The sequence below is a fragment of the Hyla sarda genome, chromosome 4, assembly GCF_029499605.1.
Source record: "Hyla sarda isolate aHylSar1 chromosome 4, aHylSar1.hap1, whole genome shotgun sequence".
Taxonomy (NCBI): Eukaryota; Metazoa; Chordata; class Amphibia; order Anura; family Hylidae; genus Hyla; species Hyla sarda.
Genome location: NC_079192.1, coordinates 402,836,302 through 402,857,001, shown reverse-complemented (window position 1 = coordinate 402,857,001; position 20,700 = coordinate 402,836,302). Strand labels below are relative to the sequence as shown.

Genomic DNA, 20,700 nt, shown 5'->3' with positions numbered 1-20,700 from the left:
TGACACCTGATTTCTAGGGGCCCAGCAGCCGATGCTGCTTGGCCCCTGAAAAACATGTGTCAATTCTGGGAGTGCCTAATTACCCTGCAGTGCCCCCGCAGGAAAAATGAGGCATTAGGGTGTGCCCATTGAAATGAATGGTCTGTCTGTGTTTTATGTAAATGTGCCTGGTCCTCCAGAGTGACTGACGCTCTTTCTAGCTGCTCTCTGCTTTGGGTAATAGATTAGGATCCCCCTCTATTAATGGGGTACTCCAGAGAAAAAACATTTTAAGACTTTTTCTAAGACTTCAAAATTGGAGTAACACTGGCCTTAAAGGGGTATTCCAGAGGAAAAAAAAGTTTACAAATCAACTGGTGCCAGAAAGTTAAACTGATTTGTAAATTACTTCTATATAAAAATCTTAATCCTTCCAGTACTTATCAGCTGCTGTATGCTCTAGAGCAAGTTGTGTGGTTGTTTCCAGTCTGAACACAGTGCTCTCTGCTTACACCTCTGTCCGTGTCAGGAACTGTCCGAAGTAGGAGCGATTTGTTATGACAATTTGCTTCCGCTCAGGACAGTTCCTGACACGGACAGAGGTGGCAGCAGAGAGCACTGTAATCAGACTGAAAAAAAAAACTACACAACTTCCTGTGGAGCATACAGCAGCTGATAAGTACTGGAAGGATTAAGATTTTTTATATAGAAGTACTTTACAAATCTGTATAACTTTCTGGCACTAGTTCATTTAAAAAAAAAAAAATGTTTCCCTCGGAGTTCCCCTTAAAGGAACATTGTTTATCCATGGCTGATTATATGTAAATGAAGCTTCTGTGTGACATCAGTGGGGTAGTAACATAAAGTGATGTCTACCGTCCTATTGCTTCCCCTAGGAAAGAGTACAGAGGGTAATACCTCTTTAAAGGGGTACTCCGGTGGAAAAAAATTTTTTTTTATCAACTGGTGCCAGAAAGGTAAACAGATTTGTAAATGACTTCTATTAAAAAATATTTACCCTTCCAGTACTTTTTAGCAGCTGTATGCTACAGAGGAAATTGTATTCTTTTTTAATTTCTTTTTTGTCAAGTCCACAGTGCTCTCTGCTGACACCTGATGCCCGTATCAGGAACTGTCCATAGCAGGAGAAAATCCCCATGCTGCTATGAACAGTTCCTGACACAGACAGAGGTGTCAGCAGAGAGCACTGTGGACAAGACAAAAAAGAAATTAAAAAATAAAATAATTTCCTCTGGAGCATACAGCTGCTAAAAAGTACTGGAAGAGTAAATATTTTTTTCATAGAAGTCATATACAAATCTGTTTAACTTTCTGGCAACAGTTGATTTAAAAAATAAAAAAAAATGTTTTCCACCGGAGTACCCCTTTAAGAATGTATTGTAAGCATGAATACAGATTGAGATGCCGATAACTGTGTTTATTCAGCTTCTACAATTCCTGTATTTGCTCTTGTGGTCGGTAAAGTTTCTACAAACAAATATTTGTTCTTGTTCTAGAAATACTGCTCAAAATAACCCGCGCTGCGACTAGGCTAAACCGTCGGTAGTGTTTACCACAGACACAGGCGGATTTATCTATATTTCTACCAGATTTCATCTATTTATAATAATTAAAGGGGTACTTCGGTGGAAAACTTTTTTTTTTTTTTTTCTTCAAATCAACTGGTGCCGGAAAGTTAAACAGATTTGTAAACTACTTCTATAAAAAAATATTAATCCTTCCAGAACTTATTAGCTGCTGAATACTACAGAGGAAATTATTTTCTTTTTGGAACACAGAGCTCTCTGCGGACATCACGAGCACAGTGCTCTCTGCTGACATCTCTGTCCATTTTAGGAACTGCCCAGAGTAGGAGAAAATCCCCATAGCAAACCTATGCTGCTCTGGACAGTTCCTAAAATGGACAGAGATGTCAGCAGAGAGCACTGTGGCCATGATGTCAGCAGAGAGATCTGTGTTCCAAAAAGAAAAGAATTTCCTCTGTAGTATTCAGCAGCTAATAAGTACAGGAAGGATTACGATTTTTTAATAGAAGCAATTTACAAATATGTTTAACTTTCTGCCACCAGTTGATGAAAAAAAAAAAAAAAAAAAATTCCACCGGAGTACCCCTTTAAAGGGGTACTCCGCTGCCCCAGCGTTGGAGCGGGCACACCCCTGGTGACGTCACGCTATGCACCCTCCCATAGACTTGTATTGAGGGGGCATGGCCATGACGTCACCAGGGGCGTGGCCATGACATCCTGACCCCCGCCGCCCTCACCCAGCGTTCTAAGCGAAAACAGGGTGCTACACAGAATTCGTGGGGGTCCCAGCTGCGGGAACCCCGCGATCAGACATCTTATTCCCTATTCTTTGGGGACCCTTTAAAGGGGTTATAATGGATTAGAAAAACAGTTTTTTTTTTTCAAAAAGAGCACCCCACCTGTCCTCAGGTTGTGTGCGGTATTACAACTTGGCTCCATTCACTTCAATGGAACTGAGCGGCAATACTACACACACACACAAACGGGGGACAAGAGTGGAATACACAGTACAGTGGTGGTAGGAAACAGCGCCAATCTTATCCACAGGGTATGTGTGGTATTGCAGTACATGGTACATTGTGCTGTAGTACCAGTCACTGCCTGTGAACAAAAGATGGAGCTGTTACTGAAAGAGAGCAGTCATGTTATTGATTTTTATTTTAAAACCGAACAGAATCCCTATGGGGGAGATTTATCAAAACCTGTCCAGAGGAAAAGTAGCTGAGTTGCCCATAGCAACCAATCAGATCGCTACTTTCATTTTCCAGAGGCCTTTTCATAAATGAAAGCAGCAATCTGATTGGTTGCTATGGGCAACTCAGCTACTTTTCCTCTGGAGAGGTTTTGATAAATCTCCCCCTATAAGGCTGCATTCACAGCACGTTTTTTCTATACAGTTCCCGTATACGGTTTCAAGGTAAAAACCGTACGGAGTCGTATAGAAAACCGTATGCATTGACTTAACATTGTAAACCGTATGACAAACGCATCATCCGGTTTAGTCTGTTTTGCGTCTTATACGGTTTTGTCAGTTTTTTTCCCCGTACCCAAAACTGTAGTCTACCACTTTTTTGGTCTGGGTTAAAAACCGTATACGCTTTTTTTTTTTTTTACATGGGAGTCAATGGGAACTGTACAGAACTTACTTTTTTTTTTTTCTGGACGGAAAACCGTGGCCTACCACGTTTTTTTGGTCCGGGTGAAAAATCGTATTAAACCGTATGTTTGTTTTGTTTGTTTTTTAGCATGGGAGTCAATGGGAACCGGACAGAACTGTATGTGCGTACGGTTCCATCCGGTTTTCACCCTATGGTTTTTGACTTTGCACAGTTTTTTTTTCTTGGAATTTCAATCAAACAAGTGAAACTTTATTTAAATTGGAGTGAAAAGTTAAAAACGTATACTTTTTTTTCTTAAAAAACGGATGCAACCGGACATCACTTTTCAAACCGTATACGGGTTGAAATTTGTACACACATTTTGATACAGTTTAGTCAGGTTTTGAGGAATCCGTTTTTCATCAAAAACCTGATACGGGAACTGTATTGCAAAAACGCGGTGTGAATGCAGCCTAAGACTAAATCATGAATTGTCTTACAGCAAAGCATTCTGGGGGCCGATAATTAATCTGCGTGTTTTGCATCACCTCACAGACGTATTGTGGGTCATTGCCAAAATTTTGCCCTGAGCCTCTTGAGAAGTGTTAAGAATATCACAAGCCATGTGGACCATGGTGTGACCCGAACGCCTGGCAGGAGGATGCTGGTAAGGAAATTATTTGAAATAAGAATGCTTCTATTCACTGACAGCAAGCAGAGATTTTACAATTAGTGAGCGGAATTAAAGCGATTTTTAAACAATAACTACCGTTGTTGCCCCTAGCAACCATTCCCAGCACAGATCTGAAGAGTATAAAATTAAAGCAGCATTTTGATTGGTTGCTATGGGCGACAGTATCAAAAATTTCCCCCATTGATATTAACCTCTTACTGCCAAGCCCAGTTTATGAGGGGGGTAATTTTATTCACATTTTCCGCCTGCTTTTCAAGAGATATAACTTTTTCTTTTTTTAAGCTTATTTCTCAGCTAATGTAGCTGTACAGGGGCTCGTTTTTTGCGGAATACGTTGCAGTTTTTAGTGGGGTTCATATAACTTATTGTTTACCTTGTTAACGATTAAAGCTTTCTGCGGATGGGAAGGAACAGCATTTCCAATGTTGTTGTTTTTTATAAATTTTTTTTTGTAGATTTTTTTTGCGCCATTCACTATTTAGCACACATATCCCCTTCATTTTCGGGTCAGTACGATTAAAGAGATACCAAATTATATTGATTTTATTTATAGTTTAATTCTTTTGCATAATTAAAAAAAATAAAAAATAAAAAAAATAAAGCAAAAATAAAACACTAAATAAAAAAATACATTTCTGCATCGCTATAACTTTTTCAAAAATACTTCCATTTCCGGAGTAGTCTGGGGGACTTGTTGGAGTTTTCATTGAACCATTTTGGGGTGGATATCACTTAAATATTCAGTTATGGATGCCACAACACCAAATATGTGTAGCAATTAATTAATTACTTAAATAATTTATTTATTTACAAATTATTTGATTAAAGATTTAAAAAAAAAAAAAAAAAAAAAAAGTAAATAAAAAAAAAATTCAATAAAGAAAAAAAAAACTGTTTGGAAAACACTGATCTATGGGACTAAATGGCTAGCTTAAAGGGGAACTCCGGTGGGAACCAGTGGAAAAGAAATGTTTCCAAATCAACTGGTGCCAGAACGGTAAACAGATTTGAAAATGATTTATATTTAAAATCTTAACCCTTCCAGTACATATCAGCTGCTGTATACTACAGAGAAAATTGTGAAGATCTTTCCAGTCTGACCACAGTGCTCTCTGCTGACACCTCTGTCTGTCCGTGTCAGGAACTGTCCAGATTAGAAGCAAATCCCCATAGAAAACCTCTCCTGCTCTGGACAGTTCCTGACACGGACAGAGGTGTCAGCAGAGAGCACTGTGGTCAGACTGAAAAGAACTTCACAATTTTCTCTGTCGTATACAGCAGCTGATAAGTACTGGAAGGGTTAAGATTTTTAAATAGAAGTAATTTACAAATCTGTTTAACTTTCTGGCGCCAGTTGATTTGAAAACTTTTTTTTTCCCCACCAGAGTTCCCCTTTAAATCCCATACATTATTGAGGAACCTATCTATATAACAAAACTAACTCCTGCAGTAGGATGGCGCAGGCACAGTTCATGAATCTGCGGCATCCTAACTATACCTCAAATTGCAGGTAGGCACTTAAAAATTCTACATACAGGTATGTTGCTCTGCATGAAAGTTTTAAAGGGGTACTCCGCTGCCCCAGCGTTCAGAGCATTTTGTTCTGAACGCTTGGAGCAGGCAGTGGGGGTCGTGATGTTGCGGCCACACCCCTGGTGACGTCACGCTACGCCCCCTCAATGCAAGTTTATGGGAGGAGGCGTGGCGGCAGCCACGCCTCCTCCCATAGACTTGTATTGAGGGGGCGTGATGTTACGTCCCAGGGGCGTGGCCATGACATCACGACCCCTGCCGCCCTCACCTAGCATTCTAAACGAATACCGGGTGCTACACAGAGCTCGTGGGGGTCCCAGCTGCGGGAACCCTGCGATCAGACATCTTATTCTCTATCCTTTGGATAGGGGATAAGATGTCTAAATGCCGAGTACCCCTTTAATGTTGGCTATATAAAATTTGAAAAAAAAAAATTGCCTTTTTTTTTTTTAACCCCGCAGAAGTGGTTCTTCTATCTCCATGGGCTATGTCAGGTACTGGGTTCTTCAAATGAGGCTGCAATACCAGGCACAGCCTCTAGATGAGAATGGCACTGTTTCTGGTAGAAACTCTATAATATGTTGTCCTATATCCGCACAGGTATCCACAGCCACCATTTACCCCAAGCTGCTGCTTCTGGCTGCGCTGGTTGCAGTTTTCGGACTTGTCATCAAGCTGGGACTGGATGACTGAAAGTTCTGGAAGAGGCCACGGCAGGACTCTGGCCGACGCGTGCCATCCCGGCGGTGCCACTTACATATACACTGAAATATTTTTTATCTTTTAACTTTATCTATAGTGCTGGGTCACTGAAAAAATAATTTTATGATAAAATTTAAAAAATTCGGTGCTTGCTCAATAACTTTCTATCGATTCATTGTGGGGTTGTTTTTTTTTTAATTTTATTTTACGTGTAAGCACTTAAGTACCGCTTCCCGCAAGGGCTGGACGGCCGGACGTTTTGTACATGTGAGTGAAGGAATGCGGGCCATCCTCTTCTCACCCCCATCTGTCTCCTCAATCTGTGAATCAAATGTTCAATAAATGATTTTATTCAGGCAGCTCGTGTCATTGTGAGAATGGCTATTCATTTTACAGGGACTACCATAACCGGCGGTGCCAAAACAGCGCAAAAAAAATCTACGCTACAATGCTTCAAATTCTAATATCAGCCACACACATAGCTATGTAGGTCCATCAAGTGTTAAAGGGGTACTCAGGTGGAAAACAAATGTTTTTCAAATCAACTGGTGTCAGAAAGTTAAACAGATTTGTAAATTACTTCTATTAAAAAAAATCTTAATCCTTCCAATAATTATCAGTTGCTGAAGTTGAGTTGTTCTATTCTGTCTGCCAACAGTGCTCTCTGCTGACATCTCTGCTTGTCAGGAACTGCACAGAGTAGAAGAGGTTTGCTATGGGGATTTGCTTCTACTCTGGACAGTTCCCGAGACACGTGTCATCAGAAAGCACTTAGACAGAAAAGAACAACTCAACTTCAGCAGCTCATAAGTACTGAAAGGATAAAAAAATTTTTTATAGACGTAATTTACAAGTCTGTTTAACTTTCTGGAGCCAGTTAATTGATTGATTGATTGAGATTGATTGAGAATATATATCTCAATCAATCTATCAAAGTTTTTCCCTGGATAACCCCTTTAATTCATCCAGTACTTATCAGCTGCTGTATGTTCCACAGGAAGTTGTGTAGTTCTTTCCAGTCTAACCACAGTGCTCTCTGCTGACACCTCTATCCATTTTAGGAACTGTCCAGAGTAGGTGCAAGTCCCCATAGCAAACCTCTCCTGCTCTGGACAGTTCCTGAGACAGACAGAGGTGTCAGCAGAGAGCACTGTGGTCAGACTGGAAAGAACTCCAGAAAGAAATACAACGTCCTCTGTAGTATACAGCAGCTGATAAGTACTGGAAGGATTAAGATTCTTATATAGAAGTAATTCACAAATCAGTATAACTTTCTGGCACCAGGTGATTTGAAAATATTTGTTTTCCGCCAGAGCACCCCTTTAATCCAGAGAAAGGGGAAAAATCCTTTCCCGATTCCATATGCAGTGTCTGGGGGATACAGATGCAATGGCGTCCTATTGGCTACTAATAGCCCAGAGTCGACCAGCAGGGCTACATATACCTTAAGTCACACGACGAGATCACAATGTGTTGAATTTGCTACGATAAACAGCCAAAATCAAACTCTTAGGGTTTGTTCACACAGTGGAACTTCCGTGCGGAATTCCACAAAAGAATTCAGCTGGAATTTACTGCCTATTGAATTAAAAGGGATTCCGCACTCCCATCCAGACAGCAGAATTTCCACGGCAGGCATTCCGCCGCAAAAATTCCGCTTTATGCAAAAATATAAGACAGACATATTTTGGGAAACTCTGGGGTGGATTTTGAAATCAAAGGGGCTTGAATTTGGGCAGAATCCTTAGTTCTGAAAACGCGGAAATTCCGTCGCAATTCCGTCAGCATTCCGCAGTTCCCTTCAGAAAGCTTTGCTGATTGGAATTTCTGCGGAATTGTGGAAATTCCGCCATGTGCACATACCCTAATGGTCTATTCACACGGCAAAATTTCTGCCTCAAATTAAGGCCCATAGACTTCTATAGGATTCCGCACTTACCCTAAGGGTACGTTCACACGCGGATTTTACGCTGCAGATCCGCTGGTGAAGGCCCCGCTCTATACTGGCTTTACATGTGCCTGCCCGTAGTGGCAATACGCCGCTACCAGCAGGCACACTGCGATGTGCGAGTCGCAGTATACTCGCACATCGCGGGAGCTCTCTGCCTAGCTCAGAGCAGGGAGAGGGGCCGTGATGGGGCGCACATCGCTGCAGTGTGTCTGCTCGTAGCGGCGTATTGCCACTACGAGCAGGCACATGTAAAGCCAGCACAGAGCGGGCCTTCACCAGCGGATCTGCAGCGTAAAATACTCTGAAAATCCACGCGTGTGAACGTACCCTAAGGGTAAGTGCGGAATCCTATAGAAGTCTATGGGCTTTGATTTGAGGCAGAAATTCCGCAGGCACATGTAAAGCCAGCATAGAGCGGGGCCTTCACCAGCGGATCCGCTGCGAAAATCCGCGCGTGTGAACGTACCCTAATGGTCTATTCACATGGCGGAGTTTCTGCCTCAAATTGAAGCCCGTAGACTTCTATGGGATTCCGCACTCCCATTCAAGCTTCTGAAATTCCGCTTGCGGAATTTCAGAAGGTTGAATGGGAGTGTGGAATCCCATAGAAGTCTAGAGGCTTCAATTTGAGGCAGAATTAGGCTAGCGGAAATTCCGCCGTGTGAATAGACCCTTAGGATCTAGTTTGTACGCCACACACCACTTTGCCAGCATTGACCACAATGTTAGTCGTGTGCGACTGCCACCTGTTTGGGACTTCTCTGCCCTAGCCCAGTTAAAGGGGTACTCCACTGGAAAAAAAAAAAATGGTTAAATCCACTGGTGCCAGAAAGTTAAACAGATTTGTAAATGACTTCTATTTAAAAATCTTAATCCTTCCAGTACTTATCAGCTGCTGTATGCTCCACAGGAAGTTCTTTTCTTTTAGAATTTCCTTTCCGTCTGACCACAGTGTTCTCTGCTGACACCGCTGTCCATTTTAGGAACTGTCCAGAGTAGAAGCAAATCCCCATAGCAATTACTCTGGACAGTTCCTGACACTGACAGAGGTGACAGCAAGTGAGCAACATATAAATGCTATTTGATAGGGATATATAGGTCCTAGACACATAAAAAATATATGTACATGATCAGGGTTAGGTACTGAGTAACATATCTTTTATTTTTTTACACTATGACAGGTACGCTTTAAAGAATGACTCCAAGTTTCTATTTTTATGCCCATATCAGGCTCACTCACCATCAGTAGTCCTACAGTGACATCTGTTTCATTCCAGCACAGCTGCATCCATGCATTTCATTAGTGTAACTGGGTCGTGTGAACAGTCTAACCCCAAAAAAATCACACATCCCTCCTGCTATCCCCCAGCTCCTTCTGTATACTACTGCTGCTATCTCTATGGGATCAGGATATGTATAGTAGTTACAGTATATATAGCTTCCCTCCCAGCTCTATCTGTATACTGCTGTTATCTCTATGGGATCAGGATATATAGTAGCTATCCACCTCCCCTCCAGCTCTATCTGTATACTGCTGTTATCTCTATGGGATCAGGATATATAGTAGCTATCCACCTCCCCTCCAGCTCTATCTGTATACTGTTTCTGCTACCGCTATGGGATCAGGATATATAGTAGCTATACACTTTCTCTCCCACCTTTACCTGTATACTACTGCTATCTCTTATGGGATCAGTATATATAGTAGTTACACATCTTCCCTCTAGCTCTCTCTGTATACTACACCTATATCTCTGTGGGATCAGGATATATAATACTTATACACTTCCCTTCCAGCTCTATCTGTATACTGCTGCTGCTGCTGCTATCTTTATGGGATCAGGACATAGAGCTGAAGGGGAAGTGTACAGCTACTCTCTCTCTATAAGATCAGGATATATAGTATTTATACATCTCCCCTCCCAGCTTTATCTGTATTCTGCTGCAGCAGCAGCAGTATACAGATTAAGCTGGGAGGGGAGATGTATAAACACTATATATCCTGATCATATAGAGATAGAGCTGAAGGGGAAGTGTACAGCTACTCTCTCTCTATAAGATCAGGATATATAGTATTTATACATCTCCCCTCCCAGCTTTATCTGTATTCTGCTGCAGCAGCAGCAGTATACAGATTAAGCTGGGAGGGGAGATGTATAAACACTATATATCCTGATCATATAGAGATAGAGCTGAAGGGGAAGTGTACAGCTACTCTATGTCCTGATACCATAAAGATAGCAGCAGCAGTATACAGATAGAGCTGGAAGGGAAGTGTCTAAGTATTATATATCCTGTCTATTTCTATGGGAACAGGATATAGTAAGCCGATAAGAAGACAGCTCTCACCTCCCACTGGACTCAGGTGTGCACGGACTGGCGGAAGCGCAACCGCCCAATATAGCAAACTGAAGAGAACGTCCAGCACTCGATGTCCGTAGCATGTATCTGTTTTTATGCCAATAAACACTATTGCTACGGACATCGAGTGCTGGACGTTCTCTTCAGTTAACAGGATATAGTAGGTATACACTTTCTCTCCCATCTCTAGCTGTATACTGTTGTTGCTATCTCTTATGGGATCAGTATATATATATATATATATATAGTAGTTATACATCTCCCCTCCCAGATTTATCTGTATACTGCTGCTTCTATCTCTATGGGACCAGGATATAGTAGGTATACACTTTCTCTCCCATCTCTAGCTGTATACTGTTGTTGCTATCTCTTATGGGATCAGTATATATATATATATATATAGTAGTTATACATCTCCCCTCCCAGATTTATCTGTATACTGCTGCTTCTATCTCTATGGGACCAGGATATAGTAGGTATACACTTTCTCTCCCCTCTCTAGCTGTATACTGTTGTTGCTATCTCTTATGGGATCAGTATATATATAGTAGTTATACATCTCCCCTCCCAGATTTATCTGTATACTGCTGCTGCTATCTCTATGGGAACAGGATATAGTAGGTATACACTTTCTCTCCCATCTCTAGCTGTATACTGTTGTTGCTATCTCTTATGGGATCAGTATATATATATATAGTAGTTATACATCTCCCCTCCCAGATTTATCTGTATACTGTTGCTTCTATCTCTATGGGACCAGGATATAGTAGGTATACACTTTCTCTCCCCTCTCTAGCTGTATACTGTTGTTGCTATCTCTTATGGGATCAGTATATATATAGTAGTTATACATCTCCCCTCCCAGATTTATCTGTATACTGCTGCTGCTATCTCTATGGGAACAGGATATAGTAGGTATACACTTTCTCTCCCCTCTCTAGCTGTATACTGTTGTTGCTATGTCTTATGGGATCAGGAGGCTGTGTTCATAAATGACATTTTTTGCACTCCGTTATCCCCGGTAGTGGACACAACTACATAGGTCGCCGATACAGATCTGGAAGCCGCGGCCAAAACACTAAATAATACAAGTAATTGCGTAAAATGGTTTCCAACTAAATCTGCTCATTCTATGAGTGATCCGAACACAAGACTTCCTTATTCTCCAGTACCAGGAAGCGAAACCAAAGACTGTGTACAAAATAACCACCTGTGGGGGCGAGAAGGTGGACGGCGCCATAACAGTCCGGCATTAGAAATATTCGTGTAGAAAAATAAAACGGAAAAAAAATAGCAGTATAATTAACACATTGTTACCGTGATTTGCTCTATTGTGGTAAAAGATCAAAATTTTTTACTTAATTTTGGGAAAATCACAGCAGAAACACAAGAAAACTGCAGGAAAACAGTCAGGGAATGTGTATAACTACTATATATCTTGATCCCATAGAGATAGCAGCAACAGTATACAGATAGAGCTGGAGGGGAGGCGTTTACACGCCTCCCCTCCAGCTCTATCTGTATACTGTTGTTGCTATCTCTATCGGATCAAGATATATAGTAGTTATACACATTCCCTGACTGATCCCATAGAGATAGTAGTAGTATACAGATAGAGCTAGAGGGGAGGCATATAACTACCATATATCTTGATTCCACAGAGATAGCAGTAGTATACCCATAGAGCTGGAGGGAGGCGTATAACTACTATATATATATATATATCCCGATCCCAGAGATAGTAGCAGCTGGAGGGGAGGCGTATAACTACCATGTATCTTGATCAAAACAGAGATAGTAGTATACAGATAGAGCTAGAGGGGAGGCATATAACTACCATACATCTTGATTGCACAGAGATAGCAGTAGTATACCCATAGAGCTGGAGGGAGGCATATAACTACTATATATCCTGATCCCATAGAGATAGTAGCAGTATACAGATAGAGCTGGAGGGGAGGCGTATAACTACCATATAGCTTGATCCCACAGAGATAGCAGCAGTATACAGATAGAGCTGGAGGGGAGGCGTATAACTACTATATATTCTGATCCCATAGATATAGCAGTAGTATACAGATAGAGCTGGAGGGAGTTGTATAACTACTATATACTGTATTCTGATCCCATAGAGATAGCAGCAGCAGTATACAGACAGAGCTAGAGGGGGAGGCATATAACTACCATATATCTTGATTCCACAGAGATAGCAGCAGTATACAGATAGAGCTGGAGGGGAGGCGTATAACTACTATATATTCTGATCCCATAGATATAGCAGTAGTATACAGATAGAGCTGGAGGGAGTTGTATAACTACTATATACTGTATTCTGATCCCATAGAGATAGCAGCAGCAGTATACAGACAGAGCTAGAGGGGGAGGCATATAACTACCATATATCTTTATTCCACAGAGATAGCAGTAGTATACAGATAGAGCTAGGCGTATAACTACTATATATCCTGATCTCAGAAATAGCAGCAGCAGTATACAGATAGAGCTGGAGGAGATAGTCTGGGAGCTCGCAGAAGGGATCTGATAGGTAATAATTTTCATCATGCTGTTGACCCAGAACTGGCCACTGATTTTCTACTGGTGACAACATGACCCAGTAATGAAACTAAAAATGAAAACTGAAATAAAACAAATAGTGTGGTAGGACTGGTGATGGCAAGTGTGCATGATATGGGCAAAAAATAAATAAATAAAAAACTGGAGTACCCCTTTAATACATGTAGTACAGACTTTTGGCCAGTAGGTGTCACAGTTGCACTTTAGGGCCCCTTTCACACTACAGGTATCATCCTGCTTTTTTACTGCCGTTATTTTACAATAAAGGATGAAAAAAAACAAAGGATACAATAACTGGTAATAACGGTGATAACTGATGACATCATCCATTATTTTTAATGTTTTTTTTCTTTAAAAAGCTCATGTTGTTCATCCAGTATCATCCGTTATCACCAGTTACATCCATTTTTTTTTAAATCAGATTTTTAACCATTTTTTTGTAAAGCTGTACTGAGCATGCTCAGTACAAAAAACGGATGTTAAAAAACCTGACAATAACCGATAACTGATGTTTTTTTTTCAACATCCAGTTCCCATAGACTTCAATGTTAAATTTTAACGTCCGGTTTTTCACAATTTTTTTTTGCCGGACCAAAGATTTGTGCAAGCACCGTCTTTTGTGCCGGCAAAAATAACAAACGTTAGTAAAAAAAGGGACATGCCTGATGCAAAAGGATGTTCAAAAAATCCCAGCGAAATGAACGGGACTTTTTGCCAGGAGTAATAACGGAGGTTTTGTTTTTTTTACAGGATGATACCTGTAGTGTGAAAGGGGCTTAGCCGAAACTGTCCGGAATAGGAAAAAAATCCCCATAGCAAACATATGCTGCTCTGGACAGTTCCTAAAATGGACAGAGATGTCAGCAGAGAGCAATGTGCTCGTGATGTCAGCAGAGAGCTCTGTGTTCCAAAAAGAAAAGAATTTCCTCTGTAGTGTTCAGCAGCTAATAAGTACTGGAAGGATTAAGATTTTTAAATAGAAGTAATTTACAAATCTGTTTAACTTTCTGGCACCAGTTGATTAAAAAAAAAAACTGCACTATAACCCGGTGTATTGGGTTACAGTGCGGGTGAACGGGTGACCGTTTTCCTTTAAAGGTATACTCTGCTGTTCAGCCTTTGGAACAAACTGTTCCGAATGCTGGAGTCGGGAGCTCGTGACCTCATAGCCCCGCCCCCTGATGATGTCACACCCCGCCCCCTCAATGCAAGTCTATGGAAGGGGGCGTGACAGTCGTCACGCCCCCTCCCATAGACTTGCATTGAGGGGGTGGGGTGTGACATAAGGGGGCGTGGCTATGAGGTCACGAGCTCCCGACTCCAGCGTTCGGAACAGTTTGTTCCAAACGTTGAGCAGCGGAGTATACCTTTACAATCTAACCATCCTACAAGAACAACATCTCCCAACCATCCAGGGACCATTTTGGATAAACAATGCTTCTTCCAGCATAATGGAGACCATTAGAGATGAGCGAACTTACAGTAAATTCGATTCGTCACGAACTTCTCGGCTCGGCAGTGGATGACTTTTCCTGTATAAATTAGTTCAGCTTTCAGGTGCTCCGGAAAATGTGGATACAGTCCTAGGAAAGAGTCTCCTAGGACTGTATCCACCTTTTCCAGCCCACGGGAGCACCGGAAAGCTGAACTAATTTATGCAGGAAAAGTCATCAACTGCCGAGCCGAGAAGTTCGTGACGAATCAAATTTACTGTAAGTTCGCTCATCTGTAGAGACCATGTCACAAGGCAAAAGTGATAACTAAGTGAATGTGAACCAAGCATTGAAATTTCGGGTCCAAGGCCAGAAAACTCCCATTGAGAACCTGCAGACAGTCCTCAAACAAGAACCCAGAAATTGTAATAAACTCCAATCTCTGGTTTGGTAAGAATGGGGTGTCACCAGTCAGGATTTGGCCCAGATGAGGATACCCAGGGTGCATTTCGGAAATCTTGAAAGAGAAGAAGGGTCAACACTGGAAATATTAAAAGGGGTATTCCAGTAAAAAAAAAACTTTTTGCATATCAACTGGCTCCAAAAAGGTAAACAGATCTGCATATTACTTCTATTTAAAAAATTCTTAACCCAACCAGTACTTATCAGCTGCTGAAGTTGATTTGTTCTTTTTTGTCTGACCACAGCGCTCTCTGCTGACACCTGTGTCTCAGGAACTGTCCAGAGTAGGAGCAAATCCCCATTGCAAACAGTTCCTGAGACAGACAGCAGTCAGCAGAGAGCATTGTTGTCAGACAGAAAACAACTCAACTTCAGTAGCTGATAAGTACTGGAAGGATTAAGATTTTTTTTAATAGAAGTAATTTACAAATCTGTTTAACTTTCTGGAGCCAGTTGATAACTTATTTTTTTTATTTTTTTTTTTTTAATGGAGTACCCCTTTAAATCTTTGCATAAATAATGAATTTGTGAAAAAAGTTAAAAAACAAAAAATAAATAAATAAATGTATGAAATGCTTCTAATTGTACTTCAAGTGCAAATGTCATGAGATTTTACCCCTTATTGGTCTATTCACATGTACAGTATTCTGTCCAGATTTGATGCGCAGGAATTTCTGCTGCAGATTTTGCAATACAGTTTTTTTTTATCAGGTTTTTGACAAAAAAAAACGGATTCCTCAAAACCTGACTAAACTGTATCAAAACATATGTACAAAGTTTTATCTGTATACGGTTTGAAAAATGATGTCCGGTTGCATCCATTTTTTAAGAAAAAAAACTGTATATGTTTCTAACTTTTCACTCCATTATGAATAAAGTTTCACTTGTTTGATTGAAATTTCAAGAAAAACAAACTGTGCAAAGTCAAAAATCGTGTGGTGAAAACCGGATGGAACCGTTATGTCCGGTTCCGATTGGTAGGCCACGGTTTTCCGTCCAGAAAAAAAAAAAAAGTTAAAAACCGTGTGGTTTGAAAAATGGAGACAACCGTGTACAATATGGTGCATACGGTTTTGAATGGAAAGTCTATGGCCACGGTTTGCATACGTTTTTTTTTCTGTATCCAAAAAGTGTATAGAAAAATCGTGGTGTGAACCCACCCGTAAACAGAATGACTGAACACAGCTCGAAATCCTGCGCAGGATACTGTACGTTTGAATAGACAATAAAAGTCCATTATGTCCGGGCATGCTGGGAGTTGTAGTTTTCCAACAGCCAGAGGCACCCTGGTTGGGAAAATAGAGAGACCGGCATATGACATTATATGAGTCTTTGTATCTGTGTAGCAGCTTCCCCAGCGTCCTCACTTTTTACCGGCCACATCCAACACAGTATATACAAAATAGGACTTTATTACCTGTACATATATAGGTAATAAACAGTCATCGTCCTCTACAGGAGAGCAACATCTATAGGTGCCGTGATGTAATAGGACTAATATAAGTCTGTACACAATGTACATACATAGGGATCACCAGGATAGATGAGCAGCTTTATGGACACTTCTATTACAGAACCTGGTAAGTCTATTTTAAAGGACGGTCACAAGAACTATAATTTAGTTGCGGCAACATGATTCATGTTCCAACTCCCGACAACTCATCAGGCTGCTGTTAAAGGGGTACTCCCCTGGAAAACATTTTTTTTGTTATTTTTATAAATGAACCATGAGCCAGAAAGTTAAACAGATTTGTAAATTACTTCTATAAAAAAAAATCCTAATCCTTCCAGTACTTACCAGCTCCTGTATAATTCACAAGGGAGTTATTTTCTTTTTGAATTTCCTTTCTGTCTGACCACAGTGCACAGTTCCAGAGCAGGAACAAATCCCCATAGTAAACCTATCCTGTTCCAGACAGTTACTAAAATGGACAGAGGTGTCAGCAGAGAGCACTGTGGTCAGACCGAAAAGGAAATAAACTTCCTGTGGAGCAAATAGAAGGATTAAGATTTTTAAATAGAAGTAATTTACAAATCTGTTTAACTTTCTGGCACCAGGTGATTAAAAAAAAAAGTTTTCCAGTTTCCAGGGGAGTACCCCTTTAAAGGACGGTCACAAGACAAACCAGAACTATAATTTAGTTGCGGCAGCAGGATACATGTTCCAACTCCCGACAACTCCGCAGACAGCTGTAAAAGGGGTACTCCCGTGGAAAACTTTTTTTTTTTTATCAACTGGTACCAGAAAGTTAAACAGATTTGTAAATGACTTCTATTAAAAAATCTTAATCCTTCCAGTACTTATCAGCTGCTGAATAATACAGAGGAAATTCTTTTCTTTTTGGAACACAGAGCTCTCTGCGGACATAACGAGCACAGTGCTCTCTGCCGACATCTCTGTCCATTTTAAGAACTGTCCAGATTAGGAGAAAATCCCCATAGCAAACGTATGCTGCTCTGGACAGTTCCTAAAATGGACAGAGATGTCAGCAGAGAGCACTGTGCTCATGATGTCAGCAGAGAGCTCTGTGTTCCAAAAAGAAAACCATGATTTAAAAAAAAGTTTTCCTTCGGAGTACCCCTTTAAATAAAGCACTAATATAGCTTGTAAAACCAGCTATATCTCCAGTCTTCAATTCTACCATAATTAGAGCAATGCTTCCCACCCAGGGTGACTCCAGCTGTTGCAAAACTACATCTCCCAGCATGCTGGGAGATGTAGTTTTGCAACAGCTGGAGGCATCCTGGTTGGAAAACAAGGCAAAGATAGCCCAGTGATTATTGCTTGTGACCTACTGTATAAACCACTTATATTACACAGTATTTTCGCAGCCACTTAAAGGGGTATTCCAGAAAAAAATGTTTTTTTTATTTATCAACTGGCTCCAGAAAATTAAACAGATTTGTAAATTACTTCTATTAAAAAATCTTAATCCTTCCAATAATTATTAGCTGCTGAAGCCGAGTTGTTCTCTTCTGTCTAGCAACAGTGCTCTCTGCTGACACCTCTGCCTGTCTCGGGAACTGCACAGAGTAGAAGAGGTTTGCTATGGGGATTTGCTTCTACTCTGGACAGTTCTCGAGAGAGGTGTCATCAGAGAGCACTTAGACAGAAAAGAACAACTCAACTTCAGCAGATCATAAGTACTGAAAGTATTAAGATTTTTTAAATAGAAGTTATTTATAAATCTGTTTCATTTTCTGGAGCCAGTTGATAGATATAAAAAATAAAAGTTTTTTCCTGGAATACCCCTTTAAAGGTGCAGCGGACTCTTTTTTTTTTTTTTTTTTTGCTCAAGCGCTTTCAAAGACGTCTATGTTTTTGTAAGCCCTCCAGGCCTTCAGGTTGCAGATCCTGAGTATCGTCCCCAGCTGGATTCCTGGTCCCATTTCATAGGTGCGAGGGAAGCTGATCCCTTGCTTCCTCTCGTAGATGGCGTGCATTGTCTGTTCCCACTTTACGGGGGACACCAACTGCTTGGCCAGGAGGTCCTCAATAGCTGAAGCGTGTCGGTACCTCTTCCCGTCCACGTTACAGTACACGTTTACCAGCGGCTGCTTGAAGTTGAGGGTCTTCAGGACATTCCTTAAAGGTTCTACTGCCGATTCCATTAGGGGGGTGTGAAAGGCGCCGCTGACCGGCAACAGCTTAGTCCGAGCCAGGGAAAATTTTTTGGAATTGTTTTGCAGGAATTGAACGGCCTGGAAGATGCAAAGAGAGTAAAAAAAATGAAAAGATATTATTGTGATGGTAAGGGGTAATGTGCCAGAAATAAAGGGGCATTCTACTTATACCAATTCGAGGTAAGGGGTTCTCTAAAATGCTCTGATGTTTGCTTAAGAAGGATCAGATGGGAAGGGGTTAATGAAAAGGGCTGTCAAAATACCAGGATAAAATTCTCTCTCTCCATGGAGACCTGGCAACTGGGATTTGTCTAGCCCTGCCATGAAGTGCAAGAAGTTGGGAAGGCTGAGGGACAACACTCCCGCCTATCCAACTCTTTGTACACCGTGGCAAGGCTAGACAAATCCTAGGCGCCAGGTCCCCATGGTGAGAAGTTCTTCCAGGCGCTTAGGTTCCTGTCAGCCCTCTCCATTAGCCCATACATATATAGCATAGGTAAGGTGGGTAAGTATGATGTATGGCTCGTGTCTTCCCCATCAGAAACTGGCTGCTATCTGCAGCAGACACCTGCTGGTTGTGACGGAATTCTGAGTCCACTCCGATGTCCATCACTTAATTGTTTAAATGCCGCTGCATTTATATAGATATAGATATATATATATATATATATATATATATATATATACACACACATACATACACACACATACACACACACACACACAAGGGGGAAGACAGCACTAGTCCCTGCTCTTATGCCCGTGACCATCCGGATAACCAGTCCAGATACAGAACATCCAATTGGTATAGGTCACAGCAAAAAGTATGCAGACTCCCAATTTCAAAAAAAGCTGTGGTCTTTATTTAGGTCATCAGCAGTGCAACGTTTCGGCTATAGTGTAGCCTTTGTCAAGCATGAATACAAAGTGAATAAAGTGCATATATATAGATCTCAAAAACAATCTGATTGGTACAACATCAGGTGCAAATGTTCACAATTAAACATAGTTACCACCCATAGAGTTTTTCATTGGTTAATAAAAACATGTGACCATGTTGTCATGGTAATCAACAAGTAAACAAATGTGAAAAGTGTTATAGGCATATATAAAGTGCATATTCTCATATTCCCTTAAAAGTGTTGGGCTCAGATGAAACTAATCTAAGTACGGATGCTGACCTATATCCCCGATCCTGCCAAACAGCGCCTTATTGTGTACCAGCCTCTCGAGCATGTAAACTCCGTTTGTACACAGACCTATTGCGCCTGCGTGTATCCCTGTACACCACTCCTCCTTTGTTTAATTGGCTACATGCTGCCCTTACCCTTATCGATCTAGTTTTCACTATTGCGCATGCGCCGGATCACTGCGCAAGCACATTGCTATCTGGTTCTCCGTCCGTGCGTGTCAATCATAGACCTCCGCTACAGACAGCGGAAAAGTTGTGCGCAGGCGCGGGAGCCGACAGACGAGGGCTGGAAAAATCCATCCCCTGTCCGCGATCCCCGCGGCCGCGCATTAAATCTGAGATATGAATGCTAATAATAAATGGGGGAAGGTGCATGTGCATAAAATATAATTTAAAGTCTCCTTTTTTTCCTTTGTTTTTGCTTCCCCTTTTTTCCCCCCTTTTCTTTCCCCTCTTTTTCTTTTTCTTCTGTCTTCTGCTTCTTTCTTTTCTATTCTATACCTGCTCAGTGGGATTATTACAATTTTATAATGGTACTCTGTTTTTCTATTTGTTTTTAGATACTCGTCACTATTTCACTTTATGGCTCAGATGATGGATTCCTGGATGCATTGACCTAACCCCTATGTTAAATTACTGCTTTGTATGTGGATTAATATTAATAAACTCCTATGTAAATAAAATATACTTGTAGTAAGTATTGATATACAAACAGTGCCTTGTTGGTCCACCAGCCTCATGTAAGCACAGTTATGACATTAAATTATATTTTATGCACATGCACCTTCCCCCATTTATTATTAGCATTCATATCTCAGATTTAATGCGCGGCCGCGGGGATCGCGGACAGGTGATGGATTTTTCCAGCCCTCGTCTGTCGGCTCCCGCGCCTGCGCACAACTTTTCCGCTGTCTGTAGCGGAGGTCTATGATTGACACGCACGGATGGAGAACCAGATAGCAATGCGCTTGCGCGGTGATCCGGCGCATGCGCAATAGTGAAAACTAGATCGATAAGGGTAAGGGCAGCATGTAGCCCAATTAAACAAAG

General features: G+C 41.1%; 1 protein-coding gene across 2 annotated transcripts in view; it reads right to left on the bottom strand.

Annotated features, from left to right (window-relative positions):
• Positions 1 to 5,959: 5,959 nt before the first annotated feature.
• MCAT (malonyl-CoA-acyl carrier protein transacylase) overlaps positions 5,960 to 20,700 on the bottom strand; it is a 23,094-nt gene continuing 8,353 nt past the window's right edge. The window contains exons 4-5 of one of the 2 annotated variants that reach the window (XM_056517403.1): positions 18,384 to 18,536; positions 5,960 to 6,373 (exon numbers count right to left, since the gene is read on the bottom strand). In XM_056517403.1, the coding sequence (XP_056373378.1) occupies positions 6,254 to 6,373; positions 18,384 to 18,536 (273 nt within the window). In that variant the 3' untranslated portion in view covers positions 5,960 to 6,253. Of the gene's footprint in view, positions 6,374 to 16,917; positions 18,537 to 20,700 lie in introns of those variants that run through there. The other variant, XM_056517402.1, reaches the window with a different exon arrangement.